At 38.3% G+C, this 23935-nt stretch overlaps 1 protein-coding gene across 1 annotated transcript in view; it reads left to right on the top strand.

Moving 5' to 3' along the window:
* Positions 1 to 147: 147 nt before the first annotated feature.
* The window catches only part of LOC140536643 (cadherin-7-like), a 180789-nt gene continuing 157001 nt past the window's right edge, over positions 148 to 23935 (top strand). Inside the window, exons 1-2 of the mRNA XM_072658570.1 lie at positions 148 to 418; positions 21524 to 22092. Of these exons, the coding sequence (XP_072514671.1) occupies positions 21856 to 22092 (237 nt within the window). The 5' untranslated portion in view covers positions 148 to 418; positions 21524 to 21855. The remainder of the gene's footprint in view (positions 419 to 21523; positions 22093 to 23935) is intronic.

The raw sequence follows: 23935 nt of genomic DNA, 5'->3' as shown, positions 1-23935 counted from the left end.
GGCATTCAGGATGACATAAACCACAGCAGAACACACGAGTCAACTTTTGTTAGAGAGATAGAGAAGGAGAGGAGGGGGCAGGGAGAGAGAGAGAGAGAGAGAGAGAGAGAGAGAGAGCTCCCCTCAACCCACCAGTATGAACACTTTGCACTGGTCGCCTGAGCGCCAGTCTTTACGCATCTTCTCTCCTGCGCGCGCCACAGGATTAACCGTGTCCGTTTTTTAAAGCCTTATTCCACTCCTGTCTGATGAGCACACCTGCATTTCGGTGAAGTCTCAGGCTGGTGAGAACCACAGCAGTTCACTCGTGTGTTGCGCGAGTAACTTTTTTTTTTAGCGTCCTCGGCTCCAGCTCGCCAGACACGCAGCTCCGCGCCACGAGGTGACCGTGCGGTAACGAGCAGCGCTGCCACGCGAGGTAAGTCTGTGATGGTGCGCTGTTAATCCACTGCTCGCGCTCGGCACGCACTTAACTGTTGCTACTTGTGTGAACTGGTGCGTGCGTGTGTTCGTGTGCTCGGAGCTGCGCGGTGGCTCCGGCTTCTTGTCATTGGCATTCAGATGGCAAGCGGTTCCTCTGCGGCGAGCTGTTGAATGGATGCGTGTTCCAAAGACACTTACGCTCAGGGACGCGCACTGCTTCCACGCTCCAGAGAGAGAGAGAGCTCCAGAGAGAGAGCTCCAGAGAGAGAGAGAGAGCAGAACTTGAGGTTGGAAGCTGGTGCCAAGCCAGGATTGGCAGTAGGCTGAACAGTCTAGATATAGCTATAGAGTTGTGGATGCTGTTGCTGCGCATCGTATCTCGGAGTGTTTGAAGTGTCTGGTCATCTCTGGTCACACTTTGTGGGCTAGGGGGCAGCGTGCTGGACTCCAAACCCTTGGTCATGGAGTCTCCTTAGGATTGGCCACTGAGCAATCATCGTGTGTTTGTCATACTGACCTTCAAGTGGAAAAATGATGGGGTTGATTCTTTCAGTCTGGGATTGTTCTGGCTGTAGGAGAACAGCTACTGCAAACTTCACAGGGACATTTCCATTAAGCACACCGGTGAATGGGGCAGGGTTGGGTACCGTACTACTAGTCTACAATGTACCAAGACATCTTAAAGGGGAATTCCACCTGATTATATATGATATGATGATGTGTTATTTAACTGATCTGTGAAACTACAATTCTCCTGAGTTTAATGTAATGTTGATCATGTTAAAATAGTGGTCAATCTGACACATTCCATTATTCTTGATATATTTTACCTTACAAAACCTTGTATGTTCCGCTCTGCTATAAATTCAGAAGAAGAAAAAATGTTTTCACCCCAAACATTCTCTCAAAACCTTGGAAAATCGATGTGCCTGCGATCGGACCATTCATGACCATCTCTTTTAATGGCTTTCTGTGATGTATAGCATTTAGTTTCTATTCCTATTTTATTTGGCTCCTCTCACCACCATGGGTGTAGAGCATGACAAAAAATTTAGCTGGTTAATGTTCTAGAATGGAGCATTTCACATCAAACCAGCCTGAATGTCCTCCTTCACATCTCACAACTCAAAATATTAATTATGCCAAACTATAACAGTCTGGTGGAGTTCCACTTTATAAAGCAGTGCCAAAAGCAGTTCCTCAGAATAAACCTCCTTTCCTCACCTGAAGTTCTTTGAATTAGGTTCAGAAGGTTCATGATACTTAAATGTTTTCCCTAGATCCATAAATCTAAGCAAGGAGCCACTGAGGAACATGTATCTGTATGACTGATATCATGCTATGTTGAGTGAATACATGGAGAATATTGAGGTGCTCCATACACGCTTGGCAAAATGTTCTATATTCCACATTGGCTTAGTGGGATGTTTTTTAGGTCCTATATTATATCATTTTTAAAAGGTTCTTTAAAGAACCACATACAGGAGAATCTTCTCAGAACCTTTTCTTTAAGGGTGTAAGCTGTCCAGGGCTCCTTTTGGTACTCGTTTATTGAGACAGTAGAGGAGGAAAATATCACAAAGGTGCAAACATCTGTCTGTGTAAATTGTACTGACATTAATCATAATATGAAATTTTAACCAAGTGGTAGAAAGGACAGCACACATAGAGGCATACAAGATGGTTAAAAGCTTGCATTTGGTATTTTACAAAAGGCTTCTTAGCTACTGGTCCATTATTTATGTCAGCTACCCCAAATCACCAAGATTACAGTCTGAGGAGATTAGAACAAATCGAGTGCCATACGTTCTGGGCATTTTTCCAAGAGTTAAATCTAATTTATATCCCTGGCCAGACATTTTTTTTCTAAATTAATTTGATAATTAGTCTACTCTCATGAAATTATAAATGAATCATGGCTGTTCATTTCTAAAATATTTTCAGTGTGGTCATTAACCAAAATGCAGACATACTGAGTCATTCTGCTCTTTTTCTGTATTGCCATTTTTAGGGGATTTTATACCAGTGACAGTTATACCAGTAACTATAATATGCCAATTTCCTGTGGCCATACAAAATAATTTCGTGCTTTTGTAATTTTGGAGTTTTCCTTTTTGAGTGACCTTTTCATTCATGATTAGACAGTTAAAAGTAAATCTGAATGATTCAATTGAATTTAAATTGTTATTTTTTATTTTAAGGGACTAGATTTTCTTTACTGCAGTAAAATAAGATCATTTGTAAATGATTAATTATAAATAGTAAATAAATAAATACATACATAGATAACTAATATACTGTCCTAAACAGTTAGGACAACAACCAGTTTCTGATTATTTCAAAAAGTGGAAAATTAAGATGCATGCTGTACATTTACAGCAGTGGTCAGATGTTTATGTACACTCATCATGGACTAAAATGTCATGCCGGTATTAGGTTTTATTTTCTAAGGCACAAATGTCCATGTGCACACCTAGTATTTGGTAAAATGTCCATTACCGGTATTCTCCAGCACAGTATTCTTGGGGTTGAATGTGTAACCTTTCCTCCTCAAATGTCCTTGTATAATCTGACCATAAAACTGTCATCCAGAGGACTTATGGACTCCATATGTCCATATGGTCAGCCTCAAACGAGCTTTTGTTGTTTTTAGAGATGAATGAATGTTGATATGAGCACTGTTTATCTGCATGATGATTATGACCCTAAAAAAGTTTATGGACATGGTTTGCAACATTTTCAAAAGTATGACTCCGCCTAGTGTGAATGGAAATTAACCGATGAGGTTTGTTGTTAAGAAATTGGATCTTTTGTGAGTCACGGGTATACAGTTGGGTGTAGCATCTGTTATATGGCCCAATAGAGACTTAAGGGGCCCAGCTGCAACTGTCTCTCCTGCTATATAAAACTATTATAAAGCTGTGATTGTTCTCCTCTTCATACTGCCAAGATCTAACCTTAGTGTTAACTTCATCAGCAGGCATGAGCACATAATGACTCCAAGTCATCATTCCCATCATTCCCAACTTGTTGCTCCTCCTTCCTCTCACTTTATTGCCTCCTTGAATGATTTGGTAAGATTCTCTGCACTGACCTGAGAATACCACTGATATTTAAAATAGAATTCTCGAAGCTGTGAGCTAAGACTGTGGCGCAAGGTCAGAGGTGCAGATCCCTTCATGGTCCACTAAAGCAGATGAAATGTCAAAGTCCCCTAGGTTCCAATATCTCTGACCTTTCACTGTTTTCTGCTGCTGCATCCTTGGATATGTCATGTGGTCAAGTGTGATGAGAATATGATGTGACTGAAAAGTTCCCACTTTTTTGGTTAAGGGGCATAATGACCCCTTTAGCATTGTGTCCAGCCATTCTTTGAAAGTTCTTTATAGAAGTCCTCCAGGGCCTGGGCCAAAAGTTCTTTACAGAACCAGAAAGGGTTCTTCACCACAGATATCATTCTCATAAAACTGTCAGAAACCATGTCTGTAAATATATGAGTGTCAATCATCATGCACATAACCAGTAATTATAGCTGTGGGTGCCTGATTTTGAGTTTGTGTGAACAGTAATTGTCTAGGAGGGCTGAGCATGAGTAAAATGAGCAATAATGAACAGATTAGACCAATATTTAGGTAAAAACATTGGTTTAATATATAAAAATACACATAACAGTAAACACACACTTAATCATTATATTGACATTCTTTATTTCAAATAAAATGTGTGTGTACACTCCTCCTAAAGTGTGGCGTATGTGGTTCGCTTGCTCCATTGCTCTGGTTCATGTGTTTATATGATTTAGTAGATCAATATGTGCTGTATATTATATGTGACACAGCATAACGTTCAATTATTCGCTTCTAGTAAACATCCCTGGGCATTTTTAACAACAATTATAAATACAGCAGTGTGTCCACATGTCTGTAACCTTAATTTTGCTTTGTAGACTTAAGTTTAACGTATACCGAAACAACAAAGTTTGTAAAATAGACAAAAATATTGGGACACAGCACTTAATCATTGTATTCAGGTGTTCTAAATTATTCAGTGAGTTCTAAAGAGCTCCAGCATGGTACTGTAATAGTACATCCTAAATATTCCACCCTCAACTGTGTGTGGTGTTACTGAAAAGCGTTTAGGAACCTCAGCAACTCTGACATGAAGCGGCAGACCACGTAATGCTACAGAGCAGGGTCTCCAAGTGTTGAGTGCTGAGTTCCAAACCTGCTGTTAGAGCTGCAGAGAGGGGACCAACACCTTGAAGGTGTAATGTGTCCGTGTGTAATGTGTACTTTTGTCCATATAGTGTATTTTAGTAATTAACTTTAAAATATTGACCTGCTTTTGCTGCATTCTTCCCAAAATGGTAGTAAAAAAAATAATGATGAACAGCATTGTGTAGCCAGATTCCTGCTCTCTACAGCTTCTAGAAAGTCCTCAAGAGCTGCTATTTTGATACATCATAGAGCCTTACTGTGAAAGATAAGCTCAGTAGTGGAGCTCCTCTGGCTATGTGAATGGCAGTAGAGCACCACTGCACAGAGAGGCTTATCAGATTTAGAAAAAAAAAAAAAAAAGCTTTGTCTGATAATGTCTTTAAGTGTGTCTAAGTCTGACTAAAGCTAATAAGGACTTAATAATGCTCTAAACTGAAGTGAATTGGTACTAGTAAGTAAATTCATACAACATTACATTCAAACAAGTATTTCATTTTTACTATAAACAGCACAGCTCAACTGTTATACAATCACAAGTCAGACCTGTTCCTACGTCCTTCCTACTTTCTAACAAAAAGATAAAGTTAAATTTGCACAGTTGGCTTGCTAGTGGCTTGCAATTAGTCCAGCTCGATTACTGTGTAATTGCATGTGCATAAACATGATAACACGCCTCAGTCTGCTTTATTAATTCTGAGAATTAAATGTCCACAATTTTGACCTGTCATTGTTTATATTTATGTATTTTGTGTGTAGCTTACACAGAATTCACACCGGATTTAATATTTTCATGACATGTAAGAGTAACATCAGTGGAGCATAATTGGCCTTGTGTCTGTTCTGCACTGCCCTCGAGTCATAAGCACTTCAGAGTTCAGAATGCTATAATGTGAGACTGTGTGAGAACATCAGTAGTCTAACTGAGAATAATGGCATAGCTACAGAACTGGTTTTACTGCTAACTAACTGTCCTTCAGTCCAGTTAAGCACAAAGCAAAATTATGTAACAATTTTACTGGTCATTCTAGCATTACCTTTAGATGGCCCAAAGGGGCCCTGGCCCCAGCTAACAGCATTGGCTCTTGTCTTGGTCAGCCTAGCGTTAGTGTTTGGCAGCAGCAAAGGCACCATCACACTGGATAACAGGCACCATCAGACGATACCACTATTTCCTCTTAAAGTTACTGGTGGTGTCTTTTAGAAATTTAGCCCTTTTTTTGCCATTATTACTCAACAACACAGATTTAGCAGCCAATTTACAGCTAATTTTAACTGTAAGGCAGGGAAAAAAGCATGGAAAACTGGTCAGCACAAGCTAAACATCTAATCAAGTATAAATGTATACATGTATATGTAAAAATCATGAATATATAAACAGCCACATGGTTAACATCTCTATCCATTTTCTGCTGGATCTTTCCCACTCAGCACCAGACGGCTTATGCATGTGTTGGGCTAAATCTGGTTGGCTTATCATGGAGTTAACTTAGCCCAAAAAGAGATGTGGAAAATTGGGCTGTGTTTTGTTCATCTGATTTGGTCCAAATTTAGCCCAAATGGACATTTTTTTCAGCCCACATATAGCTCTAATATAGCCATGGACATAAGTTGATTAAACATCGTGTACAAACACAAACTACGGCTGGACTAGATCTTGGACAAGGACTGCTCCTGCAGCAGTGAGGGGCCTCCACCCAATGCAACTATAGATGTTTTTTCAATGACCTGAAAACGACGGCTTTTCACCTTTCACTTTTCAACCAACCATCAACTTTTTTTCTTGTCTTTTTAGCATGTGTTTGCTGGGTGGGCTTCATTATTTATATGACTAAAGTGCTTCAAATGCATTAGTTTGGAGGAGGAAATCAATTTTTGCCCATAAACTGCATGTTTAGGTTGGTGTGACGGTTTCAGACATAACGATTGTTATTTGCAAAAGCTTTAGTACATCATTAGATCACAATTTCTCTACTTGCATCACCTCAAACTGAAAGAAACACTTTGCATAACGTATATACCTCAACTAAACATATAAAGTTATCAGCAACATTTCTTTAAATATGAGCTTAAGAAGAGTGCAGTTGGGGAAAACTGTGAGCTAATGAATTTGCATATTAACAGTGCAATACACACACTCATATAATTATTATAACACATTTGATTGATAAGCTTTGTGATAGCATTAACTTCATTGGTCCAGTTCTAACCACAGCCTTTTATTTAACATTCCTACTTTGCTACTACAAAGTGAGTCCGCCGTCTGTTCTCGCTCCATGACTTGGGGCAGTGTACTAGGTTTTATATCATTTAAATTGGGATGAGGCATTTTTAAAATATAAAGCTCATTACAAATCTCTTTATTCTGCTGGCTTTGTACGGCCGGTGGGGCTCGTTTTAGTGAATGATGCAAGCTTCAGATTGGAGATAGGGCAGCCCTGTCAGATCCTGTCAAGCTAATGATAAAGAGATGAGTTATCGCCCAAAATCTCTGACTCATACGCCCTTAAGACTGCTTCCATTATTGTTTGATTTCAACCCTTTAACCTTCCCAGCAGAGCGAGGAGGCACTAGGTGAGGTTACGGCGTGTAATCTGTGGGACAGCTGTGTGCGCCGCTCTATATGATCTGCGCTTAGCTGACCTTGGATTGGTTTTGCCATGGTCTCTGCTGCCTGTGCTCAAGGCAGCAGAATGGGATAGGAAGGGAAGGAGAGCCATTCTCTATCTTAGTCTTCTTTTATGTCACTTTCTATCTCTCTCTCCTTATATATAATATACAGATATATATATCTATAAATATATAAAGTTAATTCGTTTTTTGATATAATTTGAACCTGGCAGATCTTTGCGTTGTACCAAATGCTCCAAAATGACCTAGAATTAATTATTTCCATTGAAAGTTAGAAAGGTTTTTTCTATCTTATGTAAAGTTGCCATTGCCATTGAGAGGTTTTTGCGTGACGTTGACACGTATACATATACAGTACATGGAAAAAAGTATTGGGACACCTCCTCATTCATTGTTTCTTCTGAAATCAGGGGTATTAAAAAAAGGTTTGTCCTGCTTTTGTTGAAGTAACTGTCTCTACTGTCCAGGAAAGACTTTCTACTAGATGTTGGAGCACTTCTGTGAGGATTTGATGGCATTCAGGGACAAGAGCATTAGTGAGGTCAGGATGTTGGGCGATCTCCACACCATCTCATTCCATCCCCAAGGCCCTAACTCGTCCCAAAAGTATTGGATGGAGCACCATCAGTCCAGAGAACACAGTTCCATTACTCAACAGCTCAATGCTGGGGGGCTTTATACCCCTCTAGCTCAGGTCTGGCATTAGGCCTCATGGCTTAGGCTTCATGTTTATCTTCTCTATTGGCAATACGTCTCTACAGAGACCAGAGGAGCTGTGTGCGTGTGCATCTGTGTCAGCAGTGGGTGTAACTTAAAGTAATGAAATGCATTCATTAGAAGGGGAGTCCACAAACATTTGAACATGCAGTGTATTTGTCACATATTGGAATATATATGACTTATGCCAACATTTTTTAAATTAGACTTTTATGAATGGAACATATATTTGAACTGTATAAACATACAATTATATTGCCAAAAGTATTCACTCACCCATCCAAAATACTGAATTCAGGTGTTTCAAACAATTCCATGACCACAGGTGTATAAAATCAAGCACCTAGACATGCAAACTGCTTCTACAAACATTTTTTGAAAGAATGGGTCGCTCTTAGGAGTTCAGTGAATTCCAGCGTGGTACCGGGACAGGACACAGAGAGCTTCATGGAATGGGTTTCCATGGCCGAGCAGCTGCATCCAAGCCTTACATCACCAAGCGCAATGCAAAGCATCGGATAGACAGTAGAGCAGTGATAAATCATGCTTTTCCGTCTTCCTGTTCCAAAATGACTGCGCACCAGTGCACAAAGCAAGGTCCAAAAAGACATGAATTAGCATGTTTTGTGTAGAAGAACTTGACTGGCCTGCACAGAGTCCTGACCTCAACCTGATAGAACACCTTTGGGATGAATTAGAGTGGAGACTGCGAGCCAGGCCTTCTCGTCCAACATCAGTGTCTGACCTCACAAATGCACTTCTGGAAGAATGGTCAGAAATTCCCCTAAACACACTCCTAAACCTTGCGGAAAGCCTTCCCAGAAGAGTTGAAGCTGTTGTAGCTGCAAAGGGTGACCCAACATCATATTAAACCCTGTGGGTTAAGAATGGGATGTCACTCAAGTTCATATGCATGCAAAGGCAGATGAGTGAATACTTTTGGCAATATAGTACATATGTATAACACATGTACTACCTGTACACAATATGATAAAATTGTCAGTATTACGCAAAAACCTTGTATCTCCAAAATAGCGACTTTACATCAGAAGAAAAATGTAATTGTGAAGTTAATGTAAAGAAAAAGTGAAAAGCAAATTTAAAACAGTTTTATTGGTCAGAAATACACTAATGTTTTAAAGTAGGATTCAATTGTACTTGGTTGTGAATGTTTGAAATATTGACCACTTACCGGATTGATTATTGACCCCTTTGCACTTATTTCACTGTGTGTTCTTAGTGATGAGAGTCTAGATCAATGAAGTCAATAATGTGCAAACTGAAAGCGGCTTTTCACCAGGTACTTTACACGGCATTAGAATGTCATTTTCCTCATACCTTTCAAGTAATTTTGCAGGACGGAAACAAAACTCATCATACATATATTACATATGCCTACATATATATGTATACATATACATATATATTACATAGCATTAGCACAGCTGAAAGGTGAGGTAAAAAACATTATTTTCATCTACAGTGGCATCGGTCAAAGGGTGGTCAGTGGTCAGTACCTACCAAAAGTGGTCCAAGAAAAGTTGGACCAAGTTGTGAACTATTGATGGGTCATGGGCACCTATGGCTTACTAATACTAATGGACGCTCCACCTCATAACTTACAGGACTTTAATGATCTGTTGCTAACGTCTTTGTACCAGATACCACAAGACACCTTCAGCAGCCTTGTAAAGTCCATACCTCAAATGTTCAGATCTGTTGAGGTGGCAGAAGGGAGGCCAACTCAGTATTAGGCAGATGGTGCTAAGTACTACCACTCAATATGAATAAAAAAATACTGGCCAACATATATCTCTCTCCCTCTCTCTCTCTCTCTCTCTCTCTCTCTCTCTGTCTTTGACTCTCTGATGGAGTCTTGGCGAGGTCTACAAAAGGGAAGTCAGTATTGTGCAATCCAAAAATGGTCTTTCTCCGTCAGCCTTTCATCAGGTGCTTTACACGCCCAATTCAGGGCCGTGCTCTGAACGCCACCTTGCTCACTTGTGTATCCCTGAATGCTTGCCCTCAAATGCTTCTCTTTCAGATGGCTGGATTTGAAAGAGTTTTCAGTGCCAAATACTTTGTGAAGTGAAGGTTGAAGTCAAGCTAATGGGAAAGGCTGCACCTCACAAACACAGGGTATTTTTGTAGCTTTTATAGCTTGTGCAATGTTAATGGAAGATAACGGAAACAAAAAGGGGTGCTGCTGTGATAAAACCTTACATCCCTGAGATATTCATTTTATAAGAGGTGGAAGAAATGTATGTCATTTTATTGTATGTCAATGTAACATGATTTAATTTCAAATAATTTGGACTACCCTCTTATAAATAAAATTCTAATTGTACTTGGAGTGATGCCATAGAAGAACCAGATAAAGAGCCATGTTTGTACTAGTAAATATGTGAGTGTCTAGAGCCTTTAAATTGACAAAGAACCTTTATATCATGTGATCTTTTAACCTTCACACTCATACATCTGTCGCTGATACAAACACTTTTGGTCTCATTTACCTATTGTTCTTAAGACTTTTCTCAAAGATTCTGACATTCATCAATGTTTTGTTATTTAGGATTTGTTTCATTTCCAAGGACAATTGGATTCATAATTATAAGAGCATTAGAGATGAATCGTTTTTCTTGGTCGATTCTAATTTTCTGATATTTTTAAACATATGACTGGCTTTCTGATTTTCTAAGAATTAACATACAGAAATATTTTTGTTCAACTTTTCATTAATTGTAACGCTGGTTGGATGAACCTGACACTTGCGGATAAAACAAGTCAGTCTTTCATGAAAACAAGATAATCCACAGAGACAGTAAATGATACAGACCAGGCAAAAACCAATGAAGAAAACAAAGACATGGGTTAGGCAAAAATCAGATTTTAGGTACCAGGCAGAGGTCAAAACTATCCACCCATAGTTCAACCAAAGACACTTACCAGAGTTTCCACTACATCAAGTTTAAACAAGAGTTAAACTGAACTGCAATGAATGCAGGGCTGAACGGTTAAAAATGCTAAACTCTCAATTTCTATTTATCAGGAAATGCTCATAGTATGAAGTGGTGCAAATGGTGCAAACATTAGAAGGTTGTCCTACAGAGTGGCAAAACAGATCCTACATTCGAAAATAGAGACATTTATGTTCTGACTTTAGAGTGCAGCCTGTAGGTGTCTACCTGTATTCATGCAAAAGTGAAGTATATGCTCACATTGCTGCATTCTATCAATAAGACATGTTAATAATCCACGCAGGTTCAGTGTGCAGTGCATTGCTGCTGCTGCTCGATGTATTGGTCTGGCTCTCTCTCTCTCTGTGCCTGCAGCTGATGGCTCCCTGAGGGTGTGGCTTTAGGTTAGACAAATAAGAGGCATTAATTTCACTGCGTCTATCTAACTGACCTCGCACCACTTCCTGCCAATGCATTAACCACGAACTCAAGCCACCTGGGCCATCTCTCTCTCCCTCTCTCTTTCTTTCTCTCTCTCGCTCTGCCCCATGGCCAGATCTGTTCTACTTTCTCCTACTATCATTAAAATTGCCCAAACATACGCAAGAAGGACCACATCCTTGTTATGTGTGTGATCGTGTGTGTGTTCCTGTACAACTGTTTGCCTGAGATTTTGAAGGTTTCATGGCTGGAAGACAAGAAGTACGACCTGGAAAGTTTCTCTAGTAACAATGTTTATTCTGACACAAGCCTACTAGCCATGTACAAATGCACTGGTGGATCAGGTGAGGATTTAACTGCATTAGATTTGGAATGTTGAAATCGGTCAGAATTGACCACTGGCCAAGAAATTCAATTCTATGTAAAAATCCACAAAAAACAAAACCAAAAAAAAAAAAACAGCTCCCTTTGAGAAACCACTCTGCCTGTGTGTTCTCAGTGATGGGGGTCTTGGTGAGGTCTACATGAATGAAAGTCAGTAATGTGGAATTTGAAAGTGGTTTGCCTCCCTCTCAGCTTTTTTGCTTAACACACCCTCTTCAAGGCCACCATTAAAATTCCACTTTACTCTTTTCTCGCTGCTAGGGGTGTAAAAAAGCACTGATGCATCAGGTGGTGAGATAACCACATCAGTTTTAAAATGTTAGAATAAAAAATATTATGTATGTAGTATTCAACATACATAATATAAATACATAATAAAAAATTAATTTTTTATATGCATTTTCAACATATATTTTGTATGCTATTTACAAATGAAAAAAAAATGATTTTCACACTATTTTTTAAATCCATATATCCAAATTACAGAGCAGTGTGTGGCAGCAGCAAGCAGGCCACATGTTTTATTCATTTGATCAAATTTCATAATGCTTTATAGAGAAATATGTCATGTATTAATTGTTGTCCTGGAGAAGATACAATACATTGAAGCCGTTGTCTCATTATAGCTTAAGTAAGTTGCATTCCAAACAAGGATCTCACCCAAGCTACTAGACCTGGGTAAAAAATATAAGTAATAACTGTCAAACTCAAACATTGACTTATATCAGCAATGCAGGTTTTGGCAAAGGATGTATTGCCCATAAAATGATTGTGTCCCTTAGTCCAGACTTTGCAGAAAGTACTCCACTAAGTGATGACCTTTTTCTTGGTAGATTATAAGGGAGAAGATGTTCACTAGTAACAGCCCAAACCAGCAGAACAGACTAAATTGACTATTATTAACTGGTATTTTATGGAGTACATATACTCTAAAATATATATTATCTTGATGCTAATACATTGTTTTATTTCATCCGCAGTTTTACAGGAAACAGAAAAAAACTTATTATTATAAAAAAAAAAATTGGGGACTGACTCCTCTGACACTCCTCTGAAAAAAAAGGACTGACTCCTCTGACACATGCTCAACCAGCCACCACCTCTTTTTGAACTGCTGTCGATGGAACTCCACCAGGCCACCAAAGTGCTCTGCGAAAACGCTGTGTACCCAGCTAGCAGATGCCTGTGCCCATGGCCATGAAGTGATGTGGGGAGAAAGAGAGCCATCTACCAACCCCAAAGAGAACAGGGTTAATTGTGCTCTCTCAGGCTCTATCTGCTGATGGCAGGCAGCATGACCTGGGATTCAGACTAGCTATTCTCTTAATCCGCTGGACCACTTGGAGTGAAAAAAAAAAACTTAACTTAACTGTCAGTAGAAGTCAATGTTAAAATACGATTTTCAAATTTCAGTTTATCCAACAACTTAAAAACAACTAAAAAAGGCACATCACTGTGATCCTAAGGCATGGCCACAACAGGAATGAGACCATTAAGCTGTTCCAATTCCTTAATAAGTGACGGGACTTAATTATCTCGTTAGAACACTCTCACTAAGTTGGGCCGAGCATTAATTTTATTAAGAAGGAATGTCACCAGTGGAGCTCCGTAGGAGACTCTGCACCTTGTACTGAGCAAAAACTGTTACAGGACAATCCATTTTGTTCTGTGTATACTTATCCCCTGAACGTTACTGGATCCTCTGAATTATGAAGCACAAAAGATAAAAGGCCCGTCAGAGCCGGAGCCGCTCTGCAATTGCTAGGCCAACAAGATCAAAGCACTAGAGCAAATTGTGATTTTAAATATAGTTTAGAAAATGGCAGTGTATGATTTGACAGGATCTCTTTGGACATGGAAAAAACCCAAACAAACACAATAACAGCTAAACTAAAGGCAGCAAGATGCAAGGGCTCACGTTTGATGTATACGTTGCATGCAGAAGTTGTGTAATGCAGCCAAAGTGGAAAGAGTAACTACATTTACATGCACTTCAAAGGTTCAATAATATAACTATAACTAAGTTATGATCATGTAAATAGCATGGTTCATTTGTCATAGAGTCTGGCTAAGGCCTTAGCTGAGCTAAGCTCAACCCAGCTGAGACATGCAGCATGGTGCTATTGACGTTTTCAAGTGAGTAGTACCAGTTAAACGTTTGGGCACACCTGGTAAACTGTGTGCTGATCATCATCTTAAAAACATTTGACCCAAATGCTAGAGTGACCACATTTATGTTTTCAACAAAGAGGACACTGGGGGCACTCATTTATCTACTGTAGTTTGGATTTCGTGGCCAAGGTGTTTCAAGTAGGCCAAGTTCTAGTTGTATAGAGGCTATTAAGGCTATTTATTGGTTTTGCTAAATAAGTAAATGTTTGTGTGTTAATGTACATTCATATAAAGTAGTTGTATGGTTGGAGAGCTTTTTCCACCCTCACATATGGACATTGCCACATTATCTTAGACCCGCTTAAAGGCCCCCGCCCACGGCATCCTAAATATGTGTGTCCTCATTGTCCTCTTTTTTGAAAATATGGTCAATCTAGCATGTAGATGGAATGTTTTTAAGATGATGATAAGCACATATTTAGCCAGATGTGTCCAAAGCTTTGACTGGTATTGTAGATCCAGACGTGTTAATGCTTAGATTAACTTGTACATAGAGCCACATTTTGCCACATTACTGAGCTCTAAAAGTGCTTGGAAAATAAGTATATAAGCTTTGTAATCTTTTATACATCAATCACAAATATGGTAGTGATTTATTAGAGCGACCAATAAAACCAATAAAGAGATCTGAGCATAACTGCTGACCATCTGCATCCCTTCATGACCACAGTTTACGTACCTTCTAATGGCTACAAAAGGCTTCTCAAACTGGTGTCATGAAAAGGACTATGAGATCTGTGTTCTGCAGTGGCCTTCCCAGTCACCGGCTCTCAATTCAATACAACACCTTTGGGGATGTGCTAAAGCGGGGGATGTAGGTTTGGGGTAGTTACTTCAAAATAGCTATAGAGTTTCTTTTTATTTTTACGTTCAGGAGAAGGTATGGTCATGTCGCTACTCAATTTTTGTTAGCAGTGGATGTCAGCATTACTCCCTGACACCCACACACATCTGTACTAACTGGCCAACTGGAAAATAGAGACCCCCCCCCCCCACATCATTTTTTAGCTCTTTTATGATTGTGACTATTTCATTCTATTTGTGGATGACAGAAAATGAATGTAGCTTGTTGTAGTTTTCTTATGCATTACTTGAATTGTGAGCACCACAAAATGCTTAGGCCCAGTTGGATAGCCTGCGCTCTTACCACATTATCTTCAACACTGCTAAAAGGTACCATCATCAGTCAGTCGAGCCAGGCAGAGTCACTGAAGCGCTGTGGTTTGTAAGTGTGCTGTTGATTGAGCTCTGTGCTAATTATTAGTCTGCAATAATTACTTTGTTAAGAATAGTGAAAAGCGCAGCAGAAAAGATGGAACGAGAGGAAAAAAAACTCACAGAACTTCCAGAGTTGGCTGTTTTCATCTAGCCTGAGGCATAGAAAGACAGAAGAAGCGACAAAAGCGCACAAGAGAAAGATTGTGAGTAGAAAGAGAAGGGCCACAGTGGGCTGAAGTAATTATCTCAATCACCCTCACCACTATGCAGAAGAGAGAAGGGAGGAGGTCAGCTAGGAAATGGACGCGAGACCGTCTCAAATTCTCACACTACGGCTCTTTCTGACAAGGTTTTGATCTGCTATTTACTCTCATTTCTCTCCGGTAAACACAAATTGACCTGCGCTGATTCTCTCCTTAGTCATTTGCAGAAATAGATCCCTGATGAGTGTGTGAGAAAGGTGTGAGGTTTTTCATCAGACCATCAGAGCGCTAGTTTTTACACAGGACTGTAATTATTGCAGAGAAAAGGAGCAAACAGAAGCACAAGCGTTACTCTCAGGCTTTTAGAAGCTGGAATATTAGCTAAGTTATATCAAACCAAATTATATCAACCCAAATCAAATTTTAGGAAAACAGTCATAGTAAAAAAAGAATCAAATCTGAGTAAAAGTTGACTTTACATGCAGTCAGAACAGTGGGATCTTAAGACGGAGTACAACACTGATATCTAGCGGTTGGGGTTTACAAAACACTAAATAGACCACTGTCTGCCACCAATCTTTGCACATAATCTGTTCATTAAAAATCGAGTGGTTTTGAGAATCAATACAGTTTTGCAAAACATAATATCGCCACACTTATGATACGCCCCTAGTAGCACCCAGGCTTTTTTCTGTCCTGGCAATAAAGTGGTGGAACGAACTTCCCCTGGGAAGTTCCCTTGAGACGCATACTGAAGACCCACCTCTTCCTAAAGTACTTGGACGAAGAGTATTATGATCTCTATATTGACTTGTGTTTAGTAGTATCTAAGCTTAGAGGTATCTTTGAAGTCTATTCAAACTAGCTGAGATTATTCTTGAGTAAACAGTGAAGCACTGTTGTAAGTCACTCTGGATAAGCAGTAGTGTCTGCTAAATGCTGTAAATGTAAATATGAATGTAGTAGACGGTATAACAGTTCATCCATTACTTTAATTTCGGAACTCATACCTAAGAATTAATTTTAAATGGTTCATACGATGTATGCATATTGTTATTACAGTAATTACGAAACACATACCATATACATATGAATTGTAAACAGTTCATGTGGTGTATAGCATTTAAATTCGGTTCATAATTACTGTATACTGTAGTATACTGTTCTGTAATACTTGTATGCAACAAATAAGTTCAGAATTAAATTACAATGCATCACAAACAGCACAAATGCTTGCTAATGTGTTGCCACCAGCACAGTCTCAGCCACTTTTGAAAGCTACATAAGTGAAAAAAGAAAGATGCTTTGTCTTTTGGGTGTAGTTTGAAATTAAAAAGAGTTAATGCAACCCCACTTGCTATTAGCTGATTTGCAATTACGATCCACTGATCTGTCCGCCGGTGGACTGTACGTTTTATTACACACTTCTATTACCAAAGAATAGCCCCACCAGTTTATACAGTCCCTGTAGTTACTAAATAATACACCTTAGTGTGTATATATAAGGGGTTAATAAGGGGTTAAACTATCTTTTTTGCATCTTCATTGGATTTTAAGGTGCATCTTGAAAAGCACATGTTTTTGTGGATAAAAAAGCACTTTTTATAAATATGTTTATATATATATATATATATATATATATATATATATATATATATATATATATATATATATATATATATTGTTTTATATTTGTTTATTTTATTTGTTTTTTTTAGGTAGGCCAATAAGCCACTGTTAATCTACAAAGATAGGCTTACTGTTTCCTATTATATTCCTTAAAATAAAGGTTCTCTGAGCAATGCCATAGAAGATCCACTTTTGGTTCCATAAAGAAGCATGTTTGTAATAGAGATGTGAATGTGAAGAACCTTTCAATTCACTATACCATAAATATATTGTGATATACACTTTGCCCATTATGAGCAATGAGTAATTACTGATTCTTTCATTTATTCAATTATTTGATTATTACCAAAATCTGCTTCTAACTTCTACAATTTTCACAGTTGTTATACCATAACCCATAATTGTAGCACTCGGCTGAATTAAACTGAACTGAAATTACATGGATTGAGCTACTCATTTGATTGAGCTAGGTCATTTTTAAGGTGGACTATTAGCTTAATAAGTTTAATACAATGACATAATACTAAGTGAGGGGAGAAAGCAGAAAGTACTATATGAGAAGACAATCAGAGAGAAAGAAAGATAATATGTGGCAGCTAATAAATAATAAGGAATTCAATTCAATTCAACTTTAATTTCATTATACTAATACAAGCTTGTACAGTATGAAGGGCATGATACAGTACTGCAAAACAGGAGACTGGGTGCACAGACAATAAGTACAGAGACAATAAACACAATAAATACAAAAATATGCAAATGTGTGCATGTACAAATGTGTGCATGAAGGCTGGGTGATTGAAGGTCCAAACTAAGTTACTATACTAATAGTAAACTAATAAAAAAATAATGTGGTCTATATATATATATATATATATATATATATATATATATATATATATATAGACCATATGTAATAAATAAGTTAGTAATTTACTTTTATTACATTTTATCAGGTATTTTTTATATAAAATTGAATACCAGTGTAAAATTTGTTTGTGATATATGTCAGTTGTTTTTGTCATTGTGTCAAAATGGAGCTGCTTTCAGCCATTTAAAGTGGATTATTAACTCTGAACGATGAACTAAGGGGGGAAAGAAAGAGAATTTGTGATGCGGTTGGTTGATATTTAATAAATAATGTGTAGCGATTAATAAGTAAGTATTATTTAATTATTAAATCTCTAAATAATTCAGAAAAATCTGATGGCCATTGAAAGTGACGGGTACATTTCTGTCCTTTTGACAATGATTTTCCACGACTGTAAATAGATATCACAGAGCATTAGACTGAGTTGATACTGATTGGGGACTGTTAGTTAATTATCAAAATGTGGCAATAAATCATTGACTGTTAATTAAATTATTAAATAATGTGATAATATCTGACAAAATCTGCTTTTAATTGAAACGGACATGTCAGATAACAATTATTTCCCAGCAGTGTAATTAAATATGATCATGGCAGTAAAGTGTATTGAAATGAACTGAACTGAACTGCAAGTTGATAATTAGTCATTGATATTGATCAATTAATACTTGATTGCCGTTCGATCATTAAATAAGCTTGTTCGCTTTAAACTAAATATAAATTTGTGATGGAAACTGGCAGATCAAAACTTTGTTAATTAGTTAATTAGTAATAAGTATCAATTAATAAGTGATTGTGGATGTATTTATTAAACAGCTTGATCGTTTGGTCCAAACTTTTATAATAACTAATAATGACATGTCAGTTCCTGTTATTCTGACAATGATTTGTCAAAACTGTAGGAACTGCAGGAAAAAGTCTGTAGAATGAAACTGAGAAACTGAGGGAAACTGAGGGAAGGTGTGAGGTGAATTATGGGACAGCAGCAAGGATTTAACTGTTGTCTTGTCAGGTCATGTCAAAACCACTGTTTAGCTTGCAATGTTTTGCCAGAGAAAACACGGAAAAGAGGAATGGTCAGCAGTAAACCCCCCTGGGAGACGTCAGGAGAGCTCAGCACAACTCTAAACCAATAAAGATGAAGCAAACATCAAACCGGCACAGTCAAGGAGCGCCATTTCTCTCAGAGATGGGGTGAGATGTCAAGCAATGGTGTTGACTGCAGGTTCCTCCACATGTGCTTAATGGTGCTGTGTGGCAGTGGGTGACAGTGGATCGAGGGGCTACTGTACGCACAGAGGAGTAGAGGTCAGCGGTGAGAGAGAGAGAAACAGGGAAGGAGAGTTCGTCATGTTGCTGACAGCTCAGATTTATTTTTAATCCACTGGATGATGGCAACACAGATCATGTGGCTTGTGGCTTTTCTCTGTGGAAGCTTGCGGTGGGGCAAAAACACACAGCTAATGACCTTGGCAAGGTAATTCCCCCCTGTAATGGAGTGGTGTGCACAAAGGGCCTCAACAAATCCCAATTGATATTCCAAACACCCACGTCCCTCTGCCCTTTCCTCACAAGTCACAGATGTGTGTGTTTGTGTGTGTGTGTGTTCGTGTCAGTGTGTTTGGGATTGTGCTGCATGCTGAAGTTGCTAATTTTCTTCATCTTTTTTTCTCCTGGATTTTTACACTTTTACACAGTTATATAAAGTATATACAGAATTTTCTACACCATCTACTACAACTTTACAGCACACAGGGGAAAAAATGTAAAGCAGGCCATCTTAATATGATAAAGTGGTACAGTTTATGTTATGAACCTTTATGTGTAAAGGTTTTCCTAAACACATCTTAGTTCTGCTGAACTCAACCAACAAAAGAGCTGGACTTCAATCTGTTGACTAGGACACCCCCTTTCACATCAGGGAAATCCCTCCTATTCTCAGACCCCTAACCATGGAGGGCTGAGGTTTTAATGGGATTAAAACGTATGATCTTGTGGCTCTTGACAAGCAGGCATTTAGACAGTTGTGCCACCCTAGAGCTGTGCCCAAGACAGAACTGAAAGTTCTGAAGTAAATATACTGAGAAATGTATGTTTTATCTAGAGCATTTACACAGCTGTGGAGGGGCACGACTGTCTAACTGTCTGCTTTTCAGGTGTGAGGAGATCGTAAGTTCAAATTCCAGCAAGGGCTCAGCACTCTACTGCGAAAAGCTTCCCAGTCTGGGTACATCATACGACAGGGGAAGTTTCTACCTACAGATGGGAATAAACAGTGAACAAATTGAGGGGGACACAGACTAAACAAATTAAAAATATGGATTTTAAACTGAGATGCAGAGCAAAGTGTGAAGTAAGAGAACTTTTGCCTGAACTATGTTAGGTTCATTTAAAAAAATAAATTAGTTACTATTTCATTGCAAGATGGCCTGACATCTTTATTGTAGTGTAGATAGTACTAGAATGAATAAAGAAATCTTACATAGTTAAGAAATAACATATGTTGCTGTTTTATTTCCTAGATAGTAAATTTAGTTAGTGATTAATGTCCTTTAATCTGATTTGTGGTTCATATATATTAATGTAACAAACAAATTTACTGCATAATCTGGCTTGGGGAGCTAAAATGTATAATAAAATGTATAGCATTATCATTATATATATATTTTTTTCTTTTTCTTTTTTTCATTTTTACTACAATAGTGAAACCACTGACAGATGTGAGTTCTCCATTGTTACACTTCATACACTCAAATAAACAGCAGAATTCGACAGTTACTTAAATATAAACATGACTTAAATATTGTACCATTGGGGGTGGAGTTGCACATAATTCCTTGGTTATGATCACTACCTCTTATTTATTAGTTCTCTTCATTAAAAAACATTTTGTGTGTGATAAGTTGTCATTCTCATTCTCAGATTTAGGTTTGGATCCATGTTACACATGTTTATAGTACTTCCCCAGCGAATTGGCCAGTGTTAAATCTGTAAGTGTTAAATTATAACACCAGCAGTGTTAAAATGTGTTAATTTGCTGTGTCATGGAAACAAGTTAAGCAATAATGTCAGAAGTGGAGGTTATAACGTGTTTACAGTCCTTTACATTTTACACAGCATGTTTTGTCACTGCCAAGAGCAGACTTAAAAAGTCAATAGAGACTGAATGGAGAGCTCTTTTGAACTAACTGCAGTGTTAAAAATTGAATGGCAAAATAGCAACAACTCAGCATATGAGGGAAACAGCATTGGGGTGAACTGAGGAATCAAGACCTAGTTAGAACAGCTTGCTGTTTTTATATCAGAGAGACTTATTAACACTTTAGTGTGCATTGGCTTTTGTCTCTGAGTAGGGATCTTAGGCGTGTTCGTGTACACCAAGGACACTGTTGATTTATCATTCGGCGCCCCATCTAACCTCCTCTTCCTCATCACTTCTCATTATAATTGCATCAGCATACTTAATACGGGCTGGATAAAGTGACTGCAGTCACCAATATAATTCTGCTGATGGCAGTTTCTTGTCTCTACCCCCACCCACCCCCTCGTTTTTTTTTTTCCTGTCCTCTCTCTCTCTCTCTCTCTCTCTCTCTCTCTCTCTCTCTCTCTCTTTCTCTCTCATACGCATTTTCTAACAATATTTCTCTCTGTCCTGTCCGATAGGTGCCAGTTTCTTCTACTCATCCCATGAAGAGGGGATTTCCTCCATGACCTCAGTTCGTCTGGCCTTAAAGCGAGCCTCATTGTTCTTCAGAGCCCAAGGAATTTCATCACTTTAAGTCAGACTAGCAGCACCAGAAGCAACTGTACTACAAAACTGCAGAGGTCTGCATTTTTCCTCCCTTGCTCTTACTTTTTCAATGACTGCGTTTTTCCTACTTTTTCACTTTTTCACTCTGCTCAGTTGAACGACGACATCTCAGCACCAAGAGCCCAGACTTTTGTAGACGTTCTCCATCGGCATAGGCCTTTTCCTTTTAACGGGGCCCCTCCAGATGTCCTGTTGTGGCCCCCTCATGTCTTATATCGTTTGGCTTGTCATCTTGCTGCTCCCCCTAGTAGACCTGGGTTGCGGGGAGCTGAGCTCCAGGTTTGGGGCCACAACAGCTCCGCCTCACAAGATCCCTGAAGGCCAGTTGGAAAGCCTGCAAAGACAGAAAAGAAACTGGGTGTGGAATCAGTTCTTTGTACTGGAGGAATACACCGGCACTGACCCGCTTTACGTCGGCAAGGTAGGACACCTCCAAAGTCTCCAAGTGTTTTTTTTTTCTCTGCTGATCAGCATAAACAAGTTTGGTCGCTGGAAGCAAGTGGTCAATTTCTATTCAAGTGTAATGAAGCAATGGGGAGAATACACTGCTTATTTGGAATTTGGATGGATTGAGGAATTGACTGAACAGAGAGAGTAATTGGAAGAATTGATGTCGAAAAGAGCGATAGAGCCTGAATCAGTAGCTTTGACCTCAGGCTGATGAGCTTGATTTAGAGCAAGGAGATGGAAGCATTCAGAAGAGCTCCTCTGGTTTAACTATTAGAGTAATTCGATATGAACTATTTCTCAGTCGTAGCTCAGTGACACAAGTGAGCAATTCTGTCAGTAGTGTGAATTCTGTATTTTCAGTGGATGCCATATATGTTTGTGGCTATAAGACAAGATATTGTATCATGGTTTATATTGGATAAGAAGTTGCTGCTTATTATGCAGGAAATAAACTTTTGTGATACTGAAAAAAAATGGAGGTGCTAACTCGACTGTAGATGCAATTTAAAGGTTTTATTTATGTAATTAACTTGTCAATTAAATATGTATTTACACAATAATAAACACATGGAACAGCCTATCACATTTCCTGTTCTTTCCATGACCCAAAGTTGCCTTATAAATAATATTATTTTCTAATAAAAACTGCCAAATAGACCAGACATTGGCTGATTTTGAGCTTGGCTGATTCTGAATCCAGTTGTTCACCTCAGGTTATATGAAATGGCAATTTCTGATCAACTGGAAATAAGAAAAATTAATTGCGTTGTGTTTATAGACTGCTATGAATTACATATTGTTGCTGTCCAATGAAAAACACATCTCCAAAATGGCAACTTTATAGAAAAGGAAAGAAAATCTTTAAATAGAAGTCAATAAAATAACAGTTATTCCAAATAATTTAGAGCATTTCTTTTAGTCCATTCATCCAGAATGATTTACACTGTGTAAAGAGCAGCTACAGGGTTTAGTTGATGGAGAAAACTTAAAATGGATAAAAATTGACATACATGTTTTTCAGTGGACAGTAGTGATATGTTTTAATTGCTTAATGTTACCATAAGCAAAGATTTCATATTAAATCTGTGTATTTTTTTATAGCTAACTGAGTGGATGCCATAAGCTTGGTCAGCATTTTGGTTGTAAATTTGCTACCTTTTTAATTTGAGGTTTTTGAGAGCAATTTCTTATGTTCCAACCAATGACTATATATATATATATATATATATATATATATATATATATATATGTATATATTTGTTGCTGTTACACAAAACCCTGTATCTCCATTTTTACAGTTATTCATATTTTTGACATAATGTGAATCTGTTACTTTTTGGATTGAGTTAACAATGTATAACATATAATAAATGGACCAATAGAAAAGCTCCAAAATGACTAGGAATTAAATGTTTTCATAACATTTCCATTAAGAGCTAAGAAGTTTTTTTCCTTGCCATTTTGTATGACAGCAGCAATATATATATTCTAGCTTCTCCACGATTGTAGCCCCTTGCTTGCTTTCGCTCTCAAACAGCTCATGGAGCCTTGTTACAGTGAAGGCTCTTGAGGGGAACTGTAGCTCCACTCTGCTGTTGGTTTTGATGCTTTGCGACTCATTGACTTATAAATAGGCCTCCCGCAAGCGCTGTCCAGCGCAGTCTGCGGAAAGTGCTTAAGATATCACTTTTAAAGCCATTTAATATCTGCAGAACAAGATTTGCTATCACAGATGTATATTACTATTGAGCAAGAAAAGGATTCTGAGCAATGTCATAGAAAAAGAATGTTTGGTTCCATAAAGATCCATGTTT

Source organism: Salminus brasiliensis, chromosome 1 (assembly GCF_030463535.1).
Source record: "Salminus brasiliensis chromosome 1, fSalBra1.hap2, whole genome shotgun sequence".
Classification (NCBI taxonomy): domain Eukaryota; kingdom Metazoa; phylum Chordata; class Actinopteri; order Characiformes; family Bryconidae; genus Salminus; species Salminus brasiliensis.
The sequence above is the reverse complement of the archived record's forward strand: the minus strand, read 5'-3'. Positions and strand labels throughout refer to the sequence as shown.